This window comes from Mesoplodon densirostris, chromosome 3 (genome assembly GCF_025265405.1).
Source record: "Mesoplodon densirostris isolate mMesDen1 chromosome 3, mMesDen1 primary haplotype, whole genome shotgun sequence".
NCBI classification, from domain to species: Eukaryota; Metazoa; Chordata; class Mammalia; order Artiodactyla; family Ziphiidae; genus Mesoplodon; species Mesoplodon densirostris.
In genome coordinates, this window is record NC_082663.1 from 154,824,441 (window position 1) to 154,847,245 (window position 22,805).

At 57.1% G+C, this 22,805-nt stretch overlaps 3 protein-coding genes across 14 annotated transcripts in view; all 3 read right to left on the reverse strand.

Annotated features, from left to right (window-relative positions):
- Nucleotides 1–3,118: 3,118 nt before the first annotated feature.
- Nucleotides 3,119–7,642, reverse strand: DOK3 (docking protein 3). 2 transcript variants are annotated; one of them, XM_060092466.1, is made up of 5 exons: nt 7,492–7,642; nt 6,230–6,535; nt 4,199–4,298; nt 3,916–4,088; nt 3,119–3,817 (listed from the first exon to the last, which is right to left on the reverse strand). In XM_060092466.1, exons 1-5 carry the CDS (start codon nt 7,561–7,563, stop codon nt 3,119–3,121), a joined length of 1,350 nt encoding a protein of 449 aa, XP_059948449.1. In that variant the 5' UTR covers nt 7,564–7,642. The 2 variants fall into 2 exon arrangements, with proteins under 2 accessions (XP_059948449.1, XP_059948448.1); XM_060092465.1 differs by having other exon boundaries at nt 6,230–6,532; nt 7,492–7,557.
- Nucleotides 7,643–9,575: 1,933 nt separating this feature from the next.
- DDX41 (DEAD-box helicase 41) lies at nt 9,576–14,948 on the reverse strand. The gene is made up of 17 exons (XM_060094887.1): nt 14,852–14,948; nt 14,654–14,764; nt 14,218–14,377; nt 14,062–14,136; nt 13,873–13,933; nt 13,611–13,747; nt 13,105–13,177; nt 12,849–13,002; nt 12,635–12,771; nt 11,632–11,794; nt 11,339–11,470; nt 10,988–11,059; nt 10,787–10,883; nt 10,498–10,647; nt 10,342–10,413; nt 10,115–10,225; nt 9,576–9,935 (listed from the first exon to the last, which is right to left on the reverse strand). Exons 1-17 carry the CDS (start codon nt 14,876–14,878, stop codon nt 9,799–9,801), a joined length of 1,869 nt encoding a protein of 622 aa, XP_059950870.1. The 5' UTR covers nt 14,879–14,948; the 3' UTR covers nt 9,576–9,798.
- Nucleotides 14,949–17,387: 2,439 nt separating this feature from the next.
- The window catches only part of FAM193B (family with sequence similarity 193 member B), a 31,618-nt gene continuing 26,200 nt past the window's right edge, over nt 17,388–22,805 (reverse strand). For all 11 annotated transcript variants that reach the window (XM_060094891.1, XM_060094889.1, XM_060094890.1 and 8 more), the window contains 4 exons: nt 20,796–21,819; nt 20,571–20,646; nt 19,608–19,705; nt 17,388–17,765 (listed from right to left, as the gene is read on the reverse strand). In XM_060094891.1, the coding sequence (XP_059950874.1) occupies nt 19,609–19,705; nt 20,571–20,646; nt 20,796–21,819 (1,197 nt within the window). In that variant the 3' untranslated portion in view covers nt 17,388–17,765; nt 19,608. The remainder of the gene's footprint in view (nt 17,766–19,607; nt 19,706–20,570; nt 20,647–20,795; nt 21,820–22,805) is intronic.

Sequence of the window (22,805 nt, forward strand, 5' to 3'; positions counted from 1 at the left end):
TTGTGGCACACAGGCTCTCTAGCTGAGGCGCACGAGCTCGGTAGTTGTGGCACACGGGACTAGTTGCTCCACGGCATGTGGGATCCCAGTTCCCTGACCAGGGACCAAACCTGCGTCCCCTGCATTGTAAGGTGGACTCTTTACCACTGGACCACCAGGGAAGTCCCCAAAGTTGTATTTTTAAAGCAGAAATCACACCACATCACCCACAGCTTTTAGCATTCCAGGGGGCTGGCATTGTGCTTAAAACTAAAGTCTTTCAGACGTACATGACACTGATAAACTGGGTCCACCCCCCATCACTCTCCTCCTCGCTCACTCCACTCTAGCCACTCTGGCCTCCTCACTAATCCTCCAACACAGGAAATGTATTCCTGCCTCAGGGCCTTTGCACTTGTGACTCCTGCTTGAAACACCTTCTCCCAGATATCTAAACAACAGGCTGTCTCATTGTGTTCAGGTCTCTGCTCAGATGTTGCCGAGGTCCTCCTTCCTTGATTGTCCTATCTAAAACAGCAGCCCCCTGACACCTCACCTGCATAATGCACTAGTCCCTTATCCTGCTTTATTTTTCCCTATAGCAGTTACCACCATTTGACATTATATTAAGTGTTTGTTTCTTCATTGCCCTTTGTCCCCATTAGAAAGTCATTCCTATGAGAGCAGGGGCTTGTCTGTCTTGTTCAGCACCTCCCCAGTGCCTGCACACAGTGGATATGAATGAACAGATGAAGGAAGGATTGAGAAAGTGAAACAGCAAATGAGCAAAGGCAGAAGTGGCAGCCTGGGGCCCCGGGGCAGTCCTCCAACAGAGAGGGCCCTGGGATCCCATTCCTTGGGCCCTGCACGGCTCAGACCTAGATGGTGCCACTAAGAGCTCCCTGCACAGGCAGCCCCTGGGTAGAAACAGGCCTTGGGCTAGGACACAGTGCCCCCTGGTGGTCAGGACACCTGCAGCTCCAGGGCCAGTTCCCTAGATGTTTCCAAAGACTTTCTCTTCCACAGTCTGGTTGGAACCTCACAAAAATAGCCATGAAACAAAAAGGTTCGGATTTGTAATTTAAAAAAAGTATGCCAAAACAAAAAGAATCTACTGTATAAAACAGGAAGCTATATTCAACATCTTGTAATAACCTATAATAGAAAATAATTTGAAAAAGAATGTATAGGGCCTCCCTGGTGGCGCAGTGGTTGAGAGTCCGCCTGCCGATGCAGGGGATACGGGTTCGTGCCCCGGTCTGGGAGGATCCCATATGCCGCGGAGCGGCTGGGCCCGTGAGCCATGGCCGCTGGGCCTGCGTGTCCGGAGCCTGTGCTCCGCAACGGGGGAGGCCACAACAGTGAGAGGCCCGCGTACCGAGAAAAAAAAAAAAAAAGAAAAGAAAAAGAATGTATATATGTAACTGAATCACTTTGCTGTACATCTGAAACATTGTAAATCAACTATACTTCAATTTAAAAATGAATATAAATGGGCTTCCCTGGTGGCGCAGTGGTTAAGAATCCGCCTGCCAATGCAAGGGACACAGGTTCGAGCCCTGGTCCAGGAAGATCCCACATGCCGCGGAGCAACTAAGCCTGTGCACCACAACTACTGAGCCTGCGCTCTAGAGCCCGTGAGCCACAACTACTGAGCCGTGTGCCACAACTACTGGAGCCTACGCGCCTAGAGCCCGTGCTCCACTACAAGGGAAGTCACCGCAATGAGAAGCCCGCACACCGCAAAGAAGAGTAGCCCCTGCTCGCTGCAACTAGAGAAAGCCTGCGTGTGCAGCAATGAAGACCCAACACAGCCAAAATTAAAATAAATAAATTTATTAAAAAAAATAAAAGACTGCATCATTGTGAAGTGACAGTGGAGTGTCACTGTCATAAAGATGAGGTTTGGGATGTACCAAGGGTGTGAGCAGCTGAGGTGGAGTTGAGGTCAAGGGGCCAGGAGGCCGGAGCTTTGAGGGCATGATCCTTGTGTGCATGGTGGCCCAGCGTTGGTGACAGGAACAGCAATAAGGGGAGGACAGTAAAGCAGGCACTAGAGTCTTCAAGAGACTCCTTATTTCCCTCTGGAATGAGGACTCCTTGAGAACAGGACTGTGGCTGTAATGAACATGGCCGTGACCTCAGTGCCTGGCACAGAGTAGGCACCTGATCAAACTCGAATGAATGTATGCTTGGTATGTAATTTGATCTTTATCTTTGACAGTTGAGGAAGACTGAGGCCAGGGATTCCACAGAAGTGTCTGTGCATTTTTGAGTCTCAGTGGGGAGTGTTTTGGGTGTGCACACATTTGAACTCCCTTCCACCTGCCCGTCTCCCCGCCCCCCCCCCAACTCCTCCCCAGCCCAGGCTTTCTGGTCCCTCAAAATCAGCCTCCACACTGCTTCCCTGGCTGACTATGTCCCTCTACTGAGGATGAGACCAAGCTCATTGTAGGATGGTGAGGCCTCTCATGTGCGGCCAACTCTCCCTCAGCCCCTTGGAGCCCTCCGGGTCCATGGTCTTCCCTTGCTCTCTGCACCCACCGTGCCCACCTTCATCCTGGAAAGCTCCAGGGCTCACTGCCAGCCTGGTGAAGCCCTGCCTGCCCTTCACACTCAATTCAGGGGGCACCTCTCCCATCAGCAAGCCTTATTTCTCCCTCTGCCCTACTGTCGGAGTTATTTCGGCTGAACAGGACCACGTGGAGCCATAATTATTTGCATCTCACCCTCCTGCTCCAGGAGACTTGAGCCTACTGGTGGCAGAGGTCAGGTCCAGGCCACGTGTGTCCCTGGAACCCAGCACAGGGCACTGATGTTTGCTGCAATGCCTGTGTTTGAGGGTCTGTGTGGACCCGGGCAAGCCACTGCAAGAAGCCACAGGGAGGAGGTATGGACTGTGGGCCACAAGGTGGGACGGAGAGGAGAACTAAAAGGCTTTATTACCAGCAAATCTGTACACTATACACTGGGGGCCGGCAGGGCACCTGAGGGGTCCTCCCCAGGCCGTCTGCCTTGTCCCTCCAGGCTAGAGTGAGTGTGGGGGTGTGTCTGCAGATGTCCATCGTTTCCCCGCCCTCTTGTCCCAGGGAGAGCGCCTTCCTCTCCTCCGGCCTCCTCCGGCCGCCACGATACTCGGTCAGGGCCTGTCGCAGGGAGCCGGGCCCTTCCTGCGCTCACGACTCAGCAGCGTCACCAGCTTGGCCTTGAAGCCCAAGTGGGCGCCGGCGCGGGCGGAGCCCTCGGCCTCGTCGCCGTCGTCGGCCAGCTCCAGCTCCAGCAGCCGCCGGTACTGGGCCTCCAGGCTGCTGTCATGGGCCGCGCCGGGCCAGCCCAGGTCCTGGCTATTGTGGTAGATGGGGCTGGCCAGGGGGCTGCGGCCGCCCGGGCCCTCCTGCTCCGGACAGCCGGCGTCGGGCGCGGGGCCGGCGTCCAGCACGCACAGGTTCTCGTACAGGTGCTCGGCGGCGTCCGGAGGCCGGCTGGCCCGCTTGCACACGGACGCGTAGAGCGCGGGCGCCGTTTCGTCCGGGGCTGCGGGGCCCAGCAGAGGGGGCAGGCTCTGGGGCCCGGGCTCGGCCGCGCGCGCCCTCCGGGAGCCGGGCGCCTCGGGTCCCGGGGGCACCTCCCGTAGCTCCCCCGGAGGCTCCAGCGAGGGCAGGGAGGTGGCCCGCGGCAGGGGGCAGGGCTGGGGCCCCGCCCGCTCTGGGAGCCGCTCCCGCTGGCGGGCGATGGCGGCGGCTACGGCCCCGCATAGGTCTTGGGAGCGGGGGCTGATGAAGGCGAAGAGGCCCTCGCCCGAGTCGCAGCGGCGGCCGGCTTCAAAGGAGAACACGCCCTGGGCACGGGCGGCACGGGGAGTCAGCGGCTGAGGGGCCGCACGCCAAGCGCTACCCTTCCCTGTGGGACCAGTGGGGCGGCCGCCCAGCACCTCACCTTGTGGGAGCCGAACTTGCGCAGGAAGCGGTAGGGCCAGGTGTAGAGCGCCTGGGGGCTGGCGGGCTCCTTCAGCTGGATGGAGTCCTGGCCCAGTAGCAGGAGGTAGGGCCCCTTCAGCTGGCAGCGGGTGGCTGCCTCCGTCCTCTGTACCACCACTGGAAACTCGCCCACTGCAGGCACGGCGCCGTGAGGGCCACAAGCACAGCCCCCGGGGGTCCCGGAAAGATCCCAGCCCTGTTTGTGCTAGGGCTGAGGCTGCCCCTGTACCTCCCCGACTCACCTTCCTGCCAGGAGGAGTAGATGGAGTTCTCCTCCATCTGGACCAGGCCCCTCTTGGGAGCCTCTGCCTCCCCTGATCCTTGGGAGCTCTCCCCTGTGCCCTGGGGAATGGGACAAGGTCAGAGGTTACTGTCCCATCCACTCCTCTTCCCACATCCTTTCTCTGGGGTTCATGACAAGCAAGGGCACCCAGAGACCTGAGTGCCAGTCCCAGTTCGGCCCCTGACACACTGCAAGACCCGGGACACCCCTCTGAGCCTATTTCCCCACCTGCAATCCCCACCGGCTCCCCCTTGAGGGTGCTGAGTGCTGTAAAGCAGAGGGCACAAACGAGGCTGTCCTCCATTGCCCTTGAGGTTGGCCAGCGACTGGGCCGGCCTGTGTGTGTCCCCGACAGCTTGGAGCAGTAAAGGGGTGGGAGCTTCAAAGGTGGGACCCACGAGCGAATGGCCACTTGTTCCTCCCATCTCTGACCTCTTTCCCCATCTCCCACCATGTCCTTTGGGCTCCGACCCTGTGCTCTCCATCATGACCACCTTGGCCCATGGTACCATGGCCAGGGTCAAATGCAATGGCTTTCCACTGGTCTCCTTGCTCCTGTTTATTTCCTTTTTTTTTTTTAATCATAAGAATTGGGGTAAAATATACAACATAAAATTTACCATTTTAACCATTTTAAAGTGTATGACTCAGAACTTTTTCATCACTCCAGATGGAAGCCCCGTACCCATTAACTGTCACTTCCCATTCCCCGCCTCCCCGGCAACCCCTAAACTGCTTTCTGTCACTATGGATTTGTCTCTTCTGTATTTCACGTTAATGGAATCATACAATGTGTGGCCCTTAGTGTCTAGCTTCTGACTTAGCATGTTTTCAAGGTCCATCCATGTTGTAGCATGTATCAGTGCTTCGTCCCTTTTTATGGCCAAGTAATGTTCTGTTGCATGGATCGACTGCATTTGGTTTATCCATTCATCAGTTGATGGACATTTGCGTCGTTTGCATCTTTGGGCTATTGTGAACAATGCTGCTCTAAAGATTCTCGTACAAGTTTTGTTTTAACACCTGTTTCAGTTCTCTTGGGTATACACCTAGGAGGAGAATTGCTGGGTCATATGTTAACTCTATGTTTAGTTTTTTTTTTTTTTTTTTTTTTTTTTTTTTGCGGTATGCGGGCCTCTCACTGCTGTGGCCTCCCCCGTTGCGGAGCACAGGCTCCGGACGCGCAGGCTCCGGACGCGCAGGCTCAGCGGCCATGGCTCACGGGCCCAGCCGCTCCGCGGCATATGGGATCCTCCCAGACCGGGGCACGAACCCGCATCCCCTGCATCGGCAGGCGGACTCTCAACCACTTGCGCCACCAGGGAGGCCCTCTATGTTTAGTTTTTGAGGAACTGCCACTCATTTCCTTTTGGTCCATCACGGACCCTGTAAAGCTTTAAAACTCTCAGCTTCTGTGTCCAACTCCCCAAAGGCTTCTCCTCGCGCTCAGAATAAAATCCCAAACTCCACATGTGGCCCAAGGCAGTTTCAGCTGGCTCCCACCAGACTCTCCACTGTTGCCTCTTCCTGGGCCCCCTCTCACTCCTTACCTTCCAGCCACACTGGCCTTTCTGCTGCTTGAACATCAAGCTTACCCCTGCCTCAGGGCCCTTGCCCATGCTGCTCCCTTAGTTCAGGGGACTCCTCAGACCTGTGTTTAGGACACTCTTTCCTCAGATCTTTGCCTGGTGGGTTATTTTTCCTCAAGGATTCAGGCGCACTCTCCTCTCCTGAGAAGGCTTCCTGAACCATCCTGTCTAACATCCCCCTACTCACTCCTGGTCCCACCCAGCCTCTCATTTTCTCCATAGCATGCATGGCCATCTGAGATTTGTTCTGTGGGCTTCTGGGCTGTTTCCCAGGCTTCTAGGTGCTTGGCAGGTGCTTGCTGAGTGATGACATGTGAATGAGCGTGGAGATGAACAAGGTGTAAGTGAACGGGTCTCCCTGGCTGGCCCCTGGATGCCTTACCCACCCATCCTGTGCTCACCGGGAAGGCCAGCTGGCAAATGGGGCCCATCCAAGACTGGCGGTGCTGTGCGGCCAGCAGGTGGCTTCGCTCCGTCGTGGTGAGCAGGAAGGCACCAGTGTCCCGCGGGCAGCTCTCACGGTCAGCCGGCAGCACGGATACGCAGTCAGCCAGGCGGATGACCCGCCGCTCTCCTCGCCGGCCAGGCCCCACAGACCTGTCACCTGCTGGCCCCAGGCCACCATCCCGGACCTCCCAGCTCTCTAGCCGTGCCACGCCTGATGGGCCTCCTGCATACAGTAGACCCCATACCTTCCGCCAGGACTTCTGCAGGAGATGAAGATGGGGGAGATGACCCTCGGGTGGCAGTTCTCCCTGCAGCTCAGCCCGGCACAAGCCACTTAGCAAACGCTCCTGGCCACCCAGGCTGGCCTCTGCCTCGCAGCTCTTCAGGCCACAGAGGATGCCTTGCCAGAGCCGGCCTGGCAGCAGGAAGCGTCTGTGCTTGGGGTCAGTCAGCCCTAGCTTCAAACCCACCCCACGCTTTCCTAACTGTGACCCCCCCATAAGCACTAGGATCCTCATCTCTCAAAAGGTTATGAGAACACGGGGTTGGGTATTCTACTGGGCAATGTCTGTAAAGTATCGAGTGGCCAGAGCAGACCACCTGACACTACTGCTTTGTTGGTGCACCCACCCCCTGTAAAGAAAAGGTCAACTGGGCCACGGGACAAGGGCTGGGGCAGGAGGGAGGCCTCAGTCTCATGATGGCAAGGAAGGAAACATGCAAATAGCGTCAAGCAAAGGAAACAGACGGTTTATCTGCCTGGGCAGCAGCTGCAGCTGAGCTGTGGGTGTGCAGGGCCTGCTACTCCAGGACAGGGCCGGGAGGAGCTGAGCCCGCTTCTGCAGGATGGAGCTCCACTTTGGGGGGCTCCTCCAGCTCAGCCTCCAGCCCTCTCGAGGGGCCACAGTGTCACTAGGAGATGGGATGGAAGGCTGTTGGATTAACCCGCCTCTCAGCTCTGCCCTGCCCCAAGGGTTCCATTCTTGGCTCCCCGCTCTTGGCTTCCCATCTGTAAATGAGGAAGGGTCTCGGCAAAGCCCACTCGGCCCAACCCGCTCAGGCTGAGAATGGGGCTCAGTTCCCCTTCCCCACACCTGGGTTGGATTCCCCACTTGGACTCCTACCCCCATTCTCCCAGGTTCTGGTGGGCCGTCCAAGGCTGGGGCTGAGGCCCACCGCCTGTCCTAGGCAGCTACCTGGCAGCCAGGGTCCCCACCTTGCCAAACTTGATGTGCTGCTGGTAGAGGATGCCGTCCTTGATGGGTGTCTCCAGAGGCTCCATGGCCATGGCCGCCGCTCCGAGGGCCTGAGGAGACTGGCGACGGGCTGGAGGGGAACTCCTCACACTTCCCCTTCTGGCCACTTCCCCCTCCCTCTGTCCAGAGAGGCAGCTGCAGGGTTGGGGGAGGGGAGCCCTGTCTTCGGAAAAGGAGCTAGGATGGGGGTAAGGGCATCACGTATTTCTTCCTTGGGGTTCCAGCTGGCCCAAGGTACCCACTAGTGCCAGGCAGGGGCCTTGGACCCCCTGAGGGCAGATGACCCGTGCCTGCCTGGGTCAGCTGGGTGTGAGCCTCTGACCACAGGCTGGCTCCCGAATCAGGAGCTCTGACCCCTCCCCCATCCTGGGGCAGTTGTGTACCCTGGGGCCTGCCATTCTCGCAGCCTGGTCCCTGCCCCAGGACCTTTCTCTAGCCAGACTGGCAAATTCCTTGCTTCCCCCCCTTGGGAGTCCTGGTTGGTCTGCTTGTCTTTATTCTGGAAATAGTTCTAATGTTCACTTGCTCCTCTCCATCTTCACAGCCCCTACCCATTGCCAGCTTTGGCATCTCCCCTTTGAACCTCGTCCCCACCTGGGCCCACCCGGCCCTCTCTGCTAACCCCAAACCAACCTGTCTCTCCCCTCCCTAAACGCTTCCTGGCTCCCAGTGCCCTGAGGTCTAGCTTGGACTCCTTGGCCCAGCATTCAGGGTGCTGGTACTCTGGCCTCCACCTCCCCCAGCCTGGCCCCTTCAGGGCACCTCTCACCGTGCTGCTCAGGGCTCTGGGACTTCTTCCTCCGGGAGGCCTCCCCAGACCATCCCACGCTGTCTGACAGCACAGAGGCCCCAGCCCTCATGGCACGGCCCCAGCCACGTGAGCGTGGGTGGCACGCCCCCAGCGGGTTCCCTGGAGAGCTCACAGGCTTTTTAAGCTTTGCTTCTTGCTGGAGTCCTGTTTCAGTCTCGTCTTCCTGGAGGCCAGTATGGGAGCTCTGCATATGAATCTGAATCCTGGGGACAGCCTCATTTCATTTATTCAGTGCCACCTCTGGGAAGGAATGTGTAAACAGGCTGAATACTGTTTGGGGGTCACACGTGGGGTGTGTAGCTTCTCGGGCAGGAAATCTTTTCCGAGGGCCTCGTTCACCTGGCTTTGTGCCCACTGTGGCCCAAGCAGCTCTGAGCTCTGGCAGCCTCAGACACCGTGTCCTTTGCATTCTCATTGCCATTTCAGCGATGAGGAAATCAAGGCTCAGAAACATTAAGTAACTTGCCCTAGGCCACACACCAACTGACAAACATGGCTTGAGCAACGGCTGTCCTGCTGGGATAAGCATGTGGCCTTGCACATGAAGTGCCTGGACAGAGGAGCTATCACCAGTGCTTTTTCTGTCTACCCCTTGCGAGATGTTGAAATCCTGGCCCATTTGCCAGCAGTCCCGTGACCGCCACCCACATTTATTCATGGCTGATCTGTCTGTCCCACTCACCCGTGAACTCCTCAGAGGGCATCTGCCTGGCTCATTTGTGTCCTGAGCCCAGCAGATACCTGGGCACAGAGCTGGGTCAGTGGGTTCTTGTGGCCTGAGTGGCAGTCCTGTGGCATCTGCTGCCCCCCTGGCAAACAGAGCACAGGGTTCCCTACTGGGAGCCTGTGTGGGCAAGGGGCCTGAGGCAGGAAGTCTCCTCCTAAAGGGCCTTAGGAGAAGCCCCAGGACCTTTACACAGTGACAGGAAGAGGGAGGCTGGGGCAGGGCTGGAGATTATATAACAGCCAACCAGAAAGACCAGCAGACCCAACCAACCATTTCCCCTTGGTCCATCAATGTCCTTCTCTGAGTCATAAATCCAGGGAGACTAGAGGAAATACCCTAAGCCCCCAGAGGGGAACCCGGGTAGGCAGCTCCTTCCACAACTGAGTGCCAGCACGTGTGGCAGTAGTGGTGGGAGATGCCAAGGCCCTACCTGAGAGGGGCTCTGGAGGTCAGAGGGTGAGGCCTGCCCAGGAAGCACGGGGCAGAGAAGGCAAAACACAAGAGGCTGAGACCAAAAAGGCTGGTGTTTTAATGGCAGCTGGGGTAAAGAGGAGCAAAAATAGTAATTCTGGGGGGCACAGGGAACAGGCAGCCAGGTCCAGCCTGGCCCAACCCAGGCCAGCTGGGCTGAGGATGCTGGCTTCTTGCCCACGGGGCAGGGGTGTGTGGGAGGTGGCTGGAGCCCCAGGGACGGAGGCCCCTTGGAGAGAAAGAGGGATGACAGCCAGCTCAGAAGTCCATGGAGCTGTGGGCCAGGTAGTCCTTGCGGCCGATGTTGCTAACCTGCTTCGTCTGCATAGCCTCGAGTTTGGGGCAGTCGGTGATCCGATGGCCCAGGCCCCCACAGAAGGCACAGCCACGCTCTCCTGGGGGAACGGGGTAGCGGTGGGTGGGGGAGGAGGGTCAGCATGGTGATGGGGCCAGGCTCTGTGCCCCAGACCCTGGGCCCCCATCAGACCCCCAGACCGCTGAGGGGCAGAGTGGACTTGTTCTGTGGTGTTCCCGTCATGCCCCCACTGGACTAGTGTCCCCCACCCCGTGTCACCTCCAATGTCCAGCATGGACTCGTCCCCGCAGTGCAGTACTTGCAGCACGGGTGGAACCTTCTGCTTGGCCTCCAGCAGCAGGGCTTTGAGATCCATCAGCACCGACTCATCTGTGGGGGTAGCGGGGAACCATCAGGTCCAGTCCTGGGCCCTGTAGCCAGGACCAGGCTGGCCACAGGTGGGGGACCCGGGGGACAGCCAAAGGTGGCCCTGGTGGCAGACTCACCACAGGCCTTGTTGATGAAGGTGGTGGCAATGCCTGTGTTTCCTGAGCGCCCAGTGCGGCCGATACGGTGCACTGCAGAGAGAGGGAAGAGAGCATCTGGCCCACTGCCCAGGGGCTGGGGCCTAGGCCGCAACCCCAGCCCCCCAAACAGCCCACCATAGTTCTCGATCTCCTCAGGCATGTCATAATTGATGACGTGCTGGATGGCAGGGAAGTCCAAGCCCTTGGAGGCTACGTCTGTGGCCACTAGGACATCCTTCTTGCCCTCCCGGAATGCCTCGATGGCCTTGGTCCGTTCCTCTTGGTCTGGAAAGGGTCAGGCAGGAGCTATTAGAGCGACGGCAGGAGTCTGGGGAGTAGTGGCAGGCCGGCCAGGTAGGGGAAGGGGTAAGATGAGGGGCTGCCATGGCAGCGGGGTCCATGCCTATGCACGTGCCACGCTAACCTTTGCCCCCATGGATGGCCACAGCCTCGACCCCCTTGAGGAGCAGGTACTCATGGATGGCGTCCACATCTGCTTTCTTCTCCGCAAAGATGAGTACCTGTCCAGGAAAGCCCACTCCAGTCACAGGGGCTGACTCCTGGGCGCCCCCACAACCTTCCGCCAGCATGCGGCCCCTGGGCTAGCCTGGCTGGAAGCACTCACGGGCGGCGGTGTCTTCTGCAGGCACTCAAGCAGGTACACCATCTTGGCTTCCTCCTTCACATATTCCACTTCCTGCCACCACCAGGATCAGGTTAGGTGGTCCTGAGAACAGGCTCACCAGCCATGGCCCTGCTACAGAGGATGGGCCCCCAGTCCCGGCGAGGGGGTGACCAGAGAGCCTCTTGCCAAGGGCTGGGTACCATGAGAAGGCTTCCTGCTAAGGGCCATGGCTGCGAATGAAACCCCTAGTGCCCACAAGGTGCCCCCCCCTACCCGGCTCCGATCAGCTAAGGGAGCCTCGTCAGATCCAGCCCTCACAAGTGAGACTGCCCATCAGGACTGTTTGCCCACCTGGATGACATCCAGGCTGGCAGCCCCAGCACGCCCCACGTTGATCGTGACAGGCTTTACCAGGGCGCTCTTGGCGAAGTTCTGAATCTTCTTAGGCATGGTGGCACTGAAGAGTAGGGTCTGTCGCTGGCCCTGAGGAAGAAGAGGGCTGGGGCTGAGGGCACGTGGGGGCTGGGGAGCCTGGGGGGCTGGGACAGTGGGTGGGGAGCACAGGGCCTTAGGGCCCTCCAGAGTTGAATGTGGTGTGTAGGGGGAAGGTGGCAGGAGCGTCCCGGCCAGGTGGGGAAGGGCACCTTGAAGTAGGAGAAGATGGTACGGATGTCACCCTCGAAACCCATGTCGATCATGCGGTCAGCCTCGTCCAGGGCCAAGTAACGACAGATATCCAGGCTGACCATCTTCTTCTGCAGCAGATCCATGAGGCGCCCAGGGGTGGCCACCATCATGTGCACACCACTGGGGACCAAGGGGGGACACTGACGGCAGGGCCACCTGCTAAGCCCTACCTAGAGGCCGGCACTCCACCTTGTTCCACCCTCCGGCCTCTTTCCTACCTCTCCTCACCTGACCCGCCTCGTCACTGCCACCACCTTGCTCTACGGACGGCACAAGGCTCCCCTGGAGAGCGCTGCAACCTTCTCGACCACCACTCCGTTCCACGGCTCTACCCGAGCCACGTGGTCACCTCGGCCCCACACACCCTTCCCCCAGGTCACTCCCCCTGCCCCCAGGAGGACGATCCTGAATCTTCAGATAGGCCTCAGCCTGTGCTCCCACAGCTCCCTTTGTAGGCCTCAAAGGCTCACTTTCGTGGTACGATGAATTCATCTTTTCCATGTCTGCATCCTCCCTGACTAGCAATGCCTACGAAACAGGAACTGGGTTTGGCCTGTCTGTAACCCTGGACATCTAGTGATGTCTGTTGGGAACTGCACTGTGTGGAAAGCGCACAGGTCCAGCCATGCCCCAGAGCCTCAGCCTCCTCGATGGGTCACACTAAACAACCCTGACCTTCCTGGACACCCCAGGGCCGCCACCTCTGTGCCTTCTGCCCGGAATGCCCCGACTCCTTGACCTCCCAGATGCCCCTGGTCCATCTGCTGTGTTCCCACAGTACCTCACCACATCCCTCTGTCCCACCCCAACCAACCTCCCTGTTGGACTGGGGGCTCATTGAGGGCTGGGCCCATGGGAGGCCTCTGCAAGGATCTGTCGAGTGGCTAAAGCAAAGGGTCCTTTAGCTTGTCTAGGTAGGGGCTTTGGGGAAGCCCTTGGGGCGGGGGTGCCTATACTCACTGTCGGATGGTCTCCATCTGCTCTTTGACGGACATGCCCCCGATGCAGAGAGCACAGCGCAGGAGTGGCGAGCTGTCCTCCTGCAGCAGGCGGCAGTAATACTCCAGGATGCCGTGGGTCTGCCGGGCCAGCTCCCGCTGCAGGTACAGGGGCAGTGGCTGGCACCAGAAGGTGGACCCATCTGCGCCCTGCCCTCCAGGCCAGCCTATCTTACCGAGGGGCAGATAATGAGTCCATAGGGCCCTTCACGCTTAGAGAAAGGTAACCTCTTCTCTTGCTCCAGGCAGAACATGATGACCGGCAAAGTGAACACCAGTGTCTTGCCTGAACCCGTGAAGGCTATGCCTATCATGTCACGGCCAGATAGACTGGTGAGAGAAGAGAGGCCTGAGGGTCAGCTTCAGTGGAATACAGGGACTGCTTCTCATCTAGCAACCACTCCTCCCCAGGGCCGCCAGGTTCACACTCACATGGTGGGAATTCCCTGGATCTGAATGGGTGTTGGGTGGTGGATGCCCTTCTTCTTCAGGCCTCTCAGGATGGCTACAGAAAACAACACTGGCATCATCCTTGTGTCTCATAGGTACTTCAACAAGCCCCCAAAGCCTATAAAGTTGGCACTAAGTCCTTCAGGTTACAAATGATGAAACTAAGACCCAGGAAAAAAAAAAAAGAAAGAAAAACAAACACACAGACTTGTCCAAGGCCTCTAGGTTAAGCAGAGGCAGGATTCACACCCAGGTCTGTTTAAGGCCGTCATCACTTGCCCACCAAAGCTCCCTAATGACAGAAATTGGTAAATATGAACAGTTGCAACAACTGAAAAAGGAGCATAAAGACAAATCTCTCCTTCTCAAATCCCTCATCCCCACTGACTAGACCCAATGCTGCAGTTGCTGGGCTTGGTGGGGGCTAGGCCGCAACCTCGCAGATGTTTCCCTATCAAAATGTGGTGTTGCTCCCAGCTCCCAGGCACCTGCAGGAAATTTCATTTCCTTGAAGCTTTTGATGGGTGGCGGGATACCATCTCCTTCCACCAAGATGTGGTACTTCTTCCGTACACGCTCATGCCGCTCTTCAGACATGCTCAGGACGTAACGGGGTGGTGTCCAACTGTGGGTGGGTGGCAAGAGTCAAGAGAGCCCCTGGACACAGCTGGCTTTGGGGTGTTCCCGCCAGTCTCCACCACATACTGTCTGAAGTAAGAGTGACTGATTTTCCAGACTGGAAAAACATACCTAGTTTTGATTGGATCGTCATACGTGATTCCCTTAGCCATCTCCTTCACTGACATCAAGGCTGAGGAAACAGATGTGGCTCAGGGCTGGCTCCTGCTTCCCAGAGGCCAGGCCCTTTGAAATATAACATGCCTAGGACTGGGGGAGGAGGCTCAGTTCACCTCCTCTCTGCCCTAGCTACAGCCATACCTCGACCCTCAGCCACACTCTCCAGGATCTTCTCCTCTTCCTTCAGCTGCTTCTCTTTGGCAGACTCCTTGCGGGCTGACCAAACAAGCAGAAGGTGTCAAGAGAGACACCAAAGCAGTGCACCAAGCTGAGCCTCCCGCCTGCTGCCCGGCCCACCTTCAGCCTTCTCTTTGAGGTGCTGGTGCTGATCCAGGAGGCTGACGTTGGACTGAGGGCCCAACGGGATGTCGTCCTCATCTCCCCGGGGCTCGCTGCCGCTGTCCTGCTGCTCCTCTTCCGCAGCTCCTTTGCGCCTTCGCTGCAGCAGCTTCTGGAGCTGAGGTTCCACCAGCGCCCCTCAGAGCCGAGCCCAACGCACAGTGGGGCATCGGGCCCAGGGGCCTGCGCCAGGATCCTGGCTTTTGGGAGAGGGTCCCGTGCCCTGAGGCGCACAGCTGCCCCACCCCTCAGATCAGGTCGCCAGTTCCTCGTTTGCCTGGGGACCACGCTCCCGTGTACTGACACCTCACTCCGCAGACCGGGGGCCACCCTCCATCCCACCGCCAAACCCCCATCTCCTGCCCTCGTTCCACCCTCGAGCCGGGGCCCTCACCAGCAGTTGCCGGCGCTGTCGCAACGGCACGTACGGCACGTAGTCCTCGTCGTCCTCATCGTCTGCCTCGGAGCGGCTTCCTGTGGCAGTCGCCTCGTCGGTGCGAGCCCGCTGCAGATACACACGAGTCAGACCCGGACCCCCGACCCCTCCTTCACGATCGCTCGCCACCCGCGCAGACCCCCGCCTGGCTCCCACCTTCCGCTCGGGTTCCGAGTCCTCCATCCTTTGCTGCACGCATGCGCACCGCGGTAAAAACCCCGCCTCACCTATGATGAGATCCAATCAGATGTGAAGAAGCGGACGTCGGCGCCTAGCAACGACCTCTAAGTGCCGGGTCGCGCAGAGGGACAAATTTTCTCCTGAGCCCCTGTCTTGCGGTGTGGCGTCGCCAGGGCTGAGGGCGAAAGCGTCAGGCAAGGCATTGTGGGACGCTGGAGGATTTGGAGCACGCGCTGAAGGCACAAACCGAGGCGGGTTGGGTCGTGGGGAGCGCTGATCCCGAAGACGGCGGTGTGCTGAGTCCCCAGCCTCGCCCAGGGCGTGACGTCACCCGGCACGCCCCCGCCGGCGGACACTGCACCCTCTCGTGGCCGGGGAGCTGTGGGTCCCAGCCAGCTGGGATCTCGCCCCGCTCTCTATCCCGCCCCCATTAACCGGCGCGGGCCAAGGAGGGCAGGGCGGGGCTTGCAGAAAAAGTGACTCAACACACGCTGCCGCTCTGACTGGTGTTCTCATCTGTGTGAGACACCTATGTTCAGAGTGGTGAGGGATAAACAAAATGACGGTGGGTTTTAACTGAGGGTCTGTATATGTATGTAAACGATTATTAATGTAAATGCTGTAATAGAGCTCAGAGAGTGACTGGGGAACCAGAGAAGGCTTCGAGGAGACCTGGATCTGAAGTTACAAGGAAGTGTGGAATCTCAGAGCTGGGAGTGCAAGAGAGGGACAGGCTTCCTGATAGAGGGTCTAGCAGGAGTGAAGTTCTGGCCATGTGCAAGTTCCCAGGGAACAAAGTGATCACGTGGCCCGTGTGGGGTTGGGTAGTCAGAGCTAAGGCTTTAAGGTAGACCCAGAGCATGCAGGGCCGAGGCTGTCAGGGTGATTTCAACTTCACTGGGAACTTTTAAAGAGGAGTGATGGGTCAGTGCTGTTTTCTTCCTTCATATATTAAATATGAGTATGTGCTGGGCGTTGTGCGTAGTGTCGAAGCAGGTAAACGATGAACAAGACACAAACCAGGCTTGTGAGGACCTTACAGATTAGGTGAGGAGACAGACATAGATAACTGGTCTTGAGATTAAGAAATCTCCTCTAAGACACAAAAGGTACCACTTTTGGAATTAGCATAAACGCAGGGCAAACTTGATTCTCACAGTAAAAGTAGCTTCTCAGTTGAAAGAAAGGGATGTGAAAGTTAAGGTGGAATTCATGAACAAAGTGTTAACTGGGAGGGAAACAAGTGAGCAAGTCAGAAGCCCCGAGGGTGCCAGGCCTAGCTGGAGACTGAGGTCATCAGGTGTGGAGAGAGTGTGCCAGAGGCAGGGGCCGGGCTCAATGCTATTCTCAAAAGTCTTTCTCTGTAGGTAAAGCGGCTGCTTGATCAGACCTGCAACTTTGAAATGATGAAGCAGAATTTTAGGTAGTTGTGACAATTCAATTGCAGGGCAGGAGCCTAGTGTAAGAGCTGAAGGGAGAGAGGAGCACAGGTAATAAAAATACACAGAAAAGTTTCACAGAAGTGTCCACACTTCCTTGGGGATTGGCCAAGGGACCAGGAACTGTGAGCCCATGGTCAATGCTGTTTCACCTCTTTGGAAGAGGAAGCTTGTACTGCCAACCCAGTGTGTGTGTGTGTGTTTGTGTGTGTGTGTGTGGGGGTGTGTGTGGGGGTGTTCAACCTGGGAGGAAGGAGGGAGTGGTTTCCAATCCTGTTCCCAACACTCCACAAAGGGCTCTTAGTGACTGCGTGGCCACTACCACTGTCGCTCCGCACATTGAGCTCAAGCTAAGAGTTGGTTATAGTAGGAAAATGACATTGGAGGTGAGGATTCGGGACAAAAGTGTGTGTGAGGCATTTCTAGCAAACTATTATATTAAAATCTGAATTCACAAACCAGATCCACGGTGGGGAAGGGGGGATGAGAGAGTTCATTACTCTCTTAACTCTCAACTACTTAGGCTACACGTCCATTCCCATTGTAAAGTCAAATCCAATTTATAAAAACTCCATTTACCACCAACTACCCCTGACAACTCCAATCGTCCAGGCTATAGATGCACAGTTCACAAAGGCCTCAAGCCTTCCCCTTATACCTTCTCACATCAGCTGCACAGAGATCAAGTCGCACCCGTCCAACTCACCCATCTTGGAGGGAGGGAAACTGAGACAGTGTGGGGAAGGGGTTGCTCAGGGTTTCCATACCAGAGTCCTCCCAATGGGAGGAAACGGCACAGATGCTGCTGGCATACAGGCCTATGCTCTAATCCTAGTTGGCCAAACTGAACTCAGTACAGTCACCTTCTTGTCTGAGCTTTACTTTCCGCATCTGTAAAATGGAATAACAGTCCCACTTAAGCATTGCTTCGAGAATTAAGCAGAAACGATGCCAACCTGTTGACAGGTAGCACATGCTCAAGAAGGTTAATGACTAAGAAGGACTCCAATGCTTCTGAGTACATCCTTCACCCTCACTCCCCACCCAGACAAGCGAACCACCAACACACCAACTCTGTGTCCAAATGTTGCTTTATCTTTCGGCAGGAAAGATCTTCACAGTATCAAAAAGAATTGAAAAAACAAGTAAAACAAAAACAAAATACCAAACACAAAGAAAGCAGTGTTGGGCCAGCAGTACCATCAGCCCCCAAGCCCAAAGGCCAGCCCAGCCCCCGGGCTCTGAGTGTGGAGGCCGCGTAGCACCAGGAAGCGGTTCTGCAGAGGTCCTGAGGGGTCCCAGCACACACCGCATCTATTCAGCTTTTGGTTGGTCCGGGATGTCAGGGAGGGTCTTGGGCAGGTGGGTGGCGACGTGAAGGAAAAAGGTGTAGACCTTCAGCTGGCGGTCAGGGTCTCAGGACACCCTGAAGAAGCTTGATCTGGCAGGGGCTGAGAAAACAGAAAAGCATGGCCACATGGTGAGCAATGGCCCCCACCCTAGCCTCCCCATGCTGGCTCTGAGTCTCCACAGGTGCCCATGGAGGCAGGAACAGCTGCCTCCTATTTTTGTCCCCTGGGCTGAAAACACTGAACAGACTTTCTCGATCACCTCCAGCAGGGGGTGAAGGTTAAGTCACAGTTGGGGGACAGCCCCAGCCCCAGTGAACATCATCCTAAATCTCAAGGAATGTGGACAACACTCGAGGAGCCCACAACGCTCTGCTGTAGGCCAGGGTGGAATAAGAGCCCAGATCTCTGGCACTGCGCTCCTGTTGACAGTGAAGAGGCCACCTATGCACTCAGACTCCTGCCTCAGGCTCCAGGTACATGGCCCGGGCTGGGTCCCGAGTCTGTGCCAGCACTGCTTTCTTACACACTTGGGGCTCACAATCACGCTATAAGGGTGGAGAAGGTCAGAGGAGAGCATTCACTGGAGGGGAGCATCCCCTGTCTTGAGAAAGAGATCAGCCAAGAGGGAGTGGGAGAAGATTATGGCTGGAAGAGGTTTCCTAGATGACAGGGGCATTGGGCTGTGGGAGGAGGTGTGACCCGTTTTCTCTCATGAAGGGCAACAGATGAAGGTGCCTGGGGTCCTTGTAGCTCCTGGTTCTTGTGGAAGTGGTGAAGAAAGGCAGGAGGGCAACCCAGCCCTAGCAGAAGCTCCTGGGGGCATGGATGTATCAGTCTGGCAAAGGATCAGGAAGCGCAGGCCCACAGAGCAGAGGGGATGAGGTGAGTCTGAGAACAGTCCTGACTCTGGGGTAGTACAAAGGTGCCATAGGGAGCCCAGCCCTGAAGGCTGCCCCTGGGAAGCTGAGGTCAGTGTCAAGCGGGGGGGGGGGGGGATCCTGACCCAAAACGGGACTCGGGGACTCAGCCCAGGGTCCAGGAAGTCTGTTTCCCTGGCACTGGAAAGAGGAGGAAGAGGACAGGTGAGGACATCCTCCTCGGGGGTCCCTGAGCTCAGCCCACTTGCCCCAGCTTCCTGTTGCCTTGAAGGCAGCTGTGTGGTTGCCAGCCAGAAAAGGCCTGACCCCAGGGACGCATCTTAGGGTGAACTATGGCACTGCACAGCCATTAAGCCCCAAGCCCAGGACCAAGGCCTGCCAGCCAGCCATCTCTTTTGCCCTTGGTTCCCAGCTCACCACTGCCTTCTCAGTTTTCAGCCTGGAACATCATCTGATATGTCAATATTTCAGACAAGAGGACCCTTGCAGATGACTGGGAGAGGAGGCCAGAGGCCAGAGCCCAGGTGGGGGCCAGGCTCTTCTTCCAGGAGGCGGTTTCACTACCAATTTCCTCATGGAATCTGTCCTGTTTGGGGAAGAGGGCCCACCTATTCCTCTATGTCTAAATGACTTCCAAGGCCTTGGTCTAGCGTGGCTGCCCTGTCACTGTTCTCTTGGGGCTGGGTCCTTTTCACATGGCTTCAACTGGGAAGCACCTTGGTAGCCTGCATGGAGAAGCCAGGCCAGGCAAATGTGATTCAACCCTCAGGCTGATAATGTCAGGCATGGGGGCAGCCCTCTGAGGCCCATGGCCTCCTGGACACTTTGGGAGGCAGCTGGTGAGGGAAGTAGAGGCCTGGCAGTGATACCCCAGGAGATGGCAGGGCTGGAAGGGCCCTTCAGGAACACAAGCAGGAGGGCTCTCAGGAGAAGAGATGTGGCTGGCCGAGCACCTAATCCAACTCTCTATGCCCCAGAGCATGAAATGGCCTGGCAGGGGCACAAAAGGTGGCACAGCATAGGAAGAGGGAGTGCGTGCAACACTTGAAGGGGGTCTCTATACCTCACTGAGCTGTGCTGGGAGTGGTTTTCTTGAGACTGAAGTTGGTCCAGTTCACGGCAACTTTCTGACGCGTTTGCTTTGCAGAATCCAAACAGAACCTGTTAGGTTCGGGAGATGCCAGAGAAGCACAATCAGAGGTTCCCTCCTCTCCCCACTGGACCCTCTTCTAGACCTGTGTATCATGGTCACTAAAGAAACCAGGTCAGCTCTGCACAACCCCTCTGGCTCCCAGGTGTTGGGGTCGAGCAGTATGGGGCTTCCTGGATGAGATGCCCACAGGCCCAGGGAACAATGTGTAAAGACAGTGACAATGCCTTAGGATACAGCCTCCCTCCTCACCCTGTATTTTACTCTAGCTATACTGAGATGCCTTCTGTTTCTTCAAGGATGATGTGTTTCTTCTGCCCTCAAACTCTTTTCATTTTACTTGGCCCACTCATTCCTATTCCTCAGGTTTCAGCCTGGTTACCGCCTTTTTTGGGAGGGCTGCCCTGGCCACCCCACCTCTCAGCTTGGCCATTCCTAGGCCCTAGCCCCATGCCCTTCCTCCTCGGACAGCACTTATCACTGGATTGTATGTTTATGGCTCTCTCTCCCCATCTAGATGGACTGTGTTTGATTTGCCTCTGCCCCCAAAACTCATCCCAGGCAGAGCAGAGGAAGTGCAGGTGAATAAAACTGGAGAAAGCCCTTGTTCTTGGGGCCTGACATGCCTCCTGCTCCCTGTCCCTTGCACCTTCCCAGATGACCTGTCCTGCCAAATCATCCTGGCTACCTGTGTCCCAGCAGATAGGCTGGTGGGAGAGAGCCTGGAGGGGCTGGACAAGCTCTCCCTTCAAGGGCACATGGCTGAGGGTGAGGCCTTTCTGAGAGGCTTGAGTGTGTGTCTGTGTGTGTGTGTGTTGGGGGGGGGGCGGCCCTGGAGTCCACCGTGAGCGGGGAAGCAGGCAGCCTCATACCTACCTCTTGAAATACTCCACCTCCCGGTCAGTCTCATCCATCTCCACCCCATCCATGTCCTTGGGCAGGAACACATCGTCTAGGAAGACACAGCCAGGAGGGCTCAGTGCTCACAGCCAGGTGTCTGGGTCATGCTTTTGGGGCAATGCTGCTCACATGTGAGGACTGCCCTCCACCCCATGGCCTGGCTGGGTGGGGGGTCAGCCACTCAGTTCCTGGTGCACTCACCCAAGGAGGAGGCTGACTTCTCCTGCTTGTTGCGGCTCCGGCGGCTGCGGGCCTTGCCCTGTGGCAAGCTCTGTGGCCTTGCTGGGCCTGGGGGCTGCACAGACTCCTGCTCCAGAGGCCGTGCCTTGGCTTCACCTGGCCAGTTTTGCCAGGAGCTGCCCTTCTCCTTGTCAGCTCTGGGGCTGCTAGCCCAGCCTGGTCCTGGTTGGGTCCCCTGGCTCCCTTCTCCAGCCTCAGTACAGCTGTCCACTCTGGGAGGCTCTGGGGCCTTGCTTGGCTGCTTGGGGCTGGGGGGCTGGCCCTTGGCACTGGGAGTCTCAAGGCAGGCTGGGGACTGGGGAGCTGGGCTCACCTTGCTCTTCTTGACCTGACTACCCTGTCTCTTGCCCTTCCGTGGCTTGCCACCTGAGGCCACAGGTTCAGGCAGCTCCTGCTTGCAACCAGGGACCTCCTTTACACTTAGCTCCTCAGAGCTAGGGTTTCCTGGCTTGGGTGTCTTGACCCAGATCACTCGGGACAGGTTGGGCACGGTGTTGAGTCTCCTCACTAGCCCATTCTCAGGGATGATACCAGGAGGGGGGCCCCTCACCTCTGTCCATGGTGGGTGGAGACTTCTCATTTCTGCCCATGGTGGGGCTGGCTCGCCTGGAGCGTGTAACATATGGTTCTGAGGGGAGCCCAAAGTCAAAGGGGACAGGTCAAGGTTAATGTCAGGCCGTTGCTCTGAGGAGCCACTGAGGTTTGAGGGGGCTAGACTCTGAGGCTCTGGCTCTGCAGCCCCCTCTTTTGTGAAGCCATTGCTGTTCATGCTGAGCTCACACACACTGAAGCTGGCGCAGATGGAGTCCTTGACAGTGTTCTTGATCTCCTGTAGACGGCTGCTCAGAAAGCTGTTGACCCGATCCAGCTCCTGATCGGGCCACTCCAAGAGCCTCTCCCTGGCAGGCCTCAGCTCCCGGCTTCCAGAAACACTACGATTTGCCTGCTTTAGAGCTTCTGCTGCCAACTGGGCCTTCTCCTTTTCCTGCCAATACAAGAGGCAGTTTCCGCAGGGCCTTGGCAGCTGCCAGGCACAATGCGACACCTGACACGTCTGCCTCTGGCCCAGCTTTGCCACTAACTGGCTAGAGGCAGGGCCTGGCAATCCTGGCCTGCTCACCCTGCAGTAATGAGGATGAAATGCAGTCAGATAGGTACACGTCCTGGGAATGGAGGCAGTTATACCCACAGAGGGTAGGGTTTTTACATCTTGTTCATCCAGGGCCCCAGTATCAGTTCTAGGGCCTAAAAAGGCTAAGGTGGCTAGGACTCAAAAGGGATGGGATCTGCCTCCCAGGCATAAGCTTAAACAATTCACTCTCTTGCTGAGTCTCAGTGGACTCATCTGCAAAATGGGGACAATAATTCTGGAGTGAAGACCAACGTGGGGATGCATTAAGGAAGATGGATGCTACAGAGGCATTCTCTCCAATTCTGCAGGTGGTAGGGGAAAAAAAGCCATGACATCAGGTAGGTCTTTCAAAAAGGAAGACGTGGGGCTGTGAGACTGCCATGGTAGATCAGACTGCTCTGGGTGGCTGGGAATGGGTGCGCCCTCCTGATGTCGCATAAGGGAGGCTATTGGAGAGGGCCAAGTTCCCATAGGAAGGCCACTCAGTGCTTAGTTGGCCTCAGGCAATCAAGGCCATGCCTAAAGCATGCCCGGTGGCATACAAGAGACAGCCATATGGGGCCCCCACAGCAAGATGTAAAAGCAGCCCCTTTGCCCAGGTGAGGACCAGGAGGCTAAGGAAGGCTGGACCCTGCCACTCAGCATTGACAAAGTCAGATCTGGAGAGCGAAAACAAGTCTGTGGGTTCTGAGTCAGCCCACCCCTCTGCCTAACCTAAAGGCACCAGCAGGCTAAGGAGGCCTTAGAGGGAGATGGGAGACAGTTGTCAAAAGCCAAAGAGGGGCTTCCCTGGTGGCGCAGTGGTTGAGAGTCCGCCTGCCGATGCAGGGGACACGGGT

Coding starts and splice junctions, on each gene's coding strand:
- DOK3 (XM_060092466.1), bottom strand. CDS start 7,563: ATGGCCATGGAGCCTCTGGAGACACCCATCAAGGACGGCATCCTCTAC. Junction 6,536..7,491: donor AGCACATCAAGTTTGGCAAG/GTGGGGACCCTG, acceptor CATCTCCTGCAG/AAGTCCTGGCGGAAGGTATG. Junction 4,299..6,229: donor TTTGCCAGCTGGCCTTCCCG/GTGAGCACAGGA, acceptor CCCATTCCCCAG/GGCACAGGGGAGAGCTCCCA.
- DDX41 (XM_060094887.1), bottom strand. CDS start 14,878: ATGGAGGACTCGGAACCCGAGCGGAAG. Junction 13,748..13,872: donor GACGATCCAATCAAAACTAG/GTATGTTTTTCC, acceptor ACCCACCCACAG/TTGGACACCACCCCGTTACG. Junction 11,060..11,338: donor CCAGCCTGGATGTCATCCAG/GTGGGCAAACAG, acceptor TGGTGGTGGCAG/GAAGTGGAATATGTGAAGGA.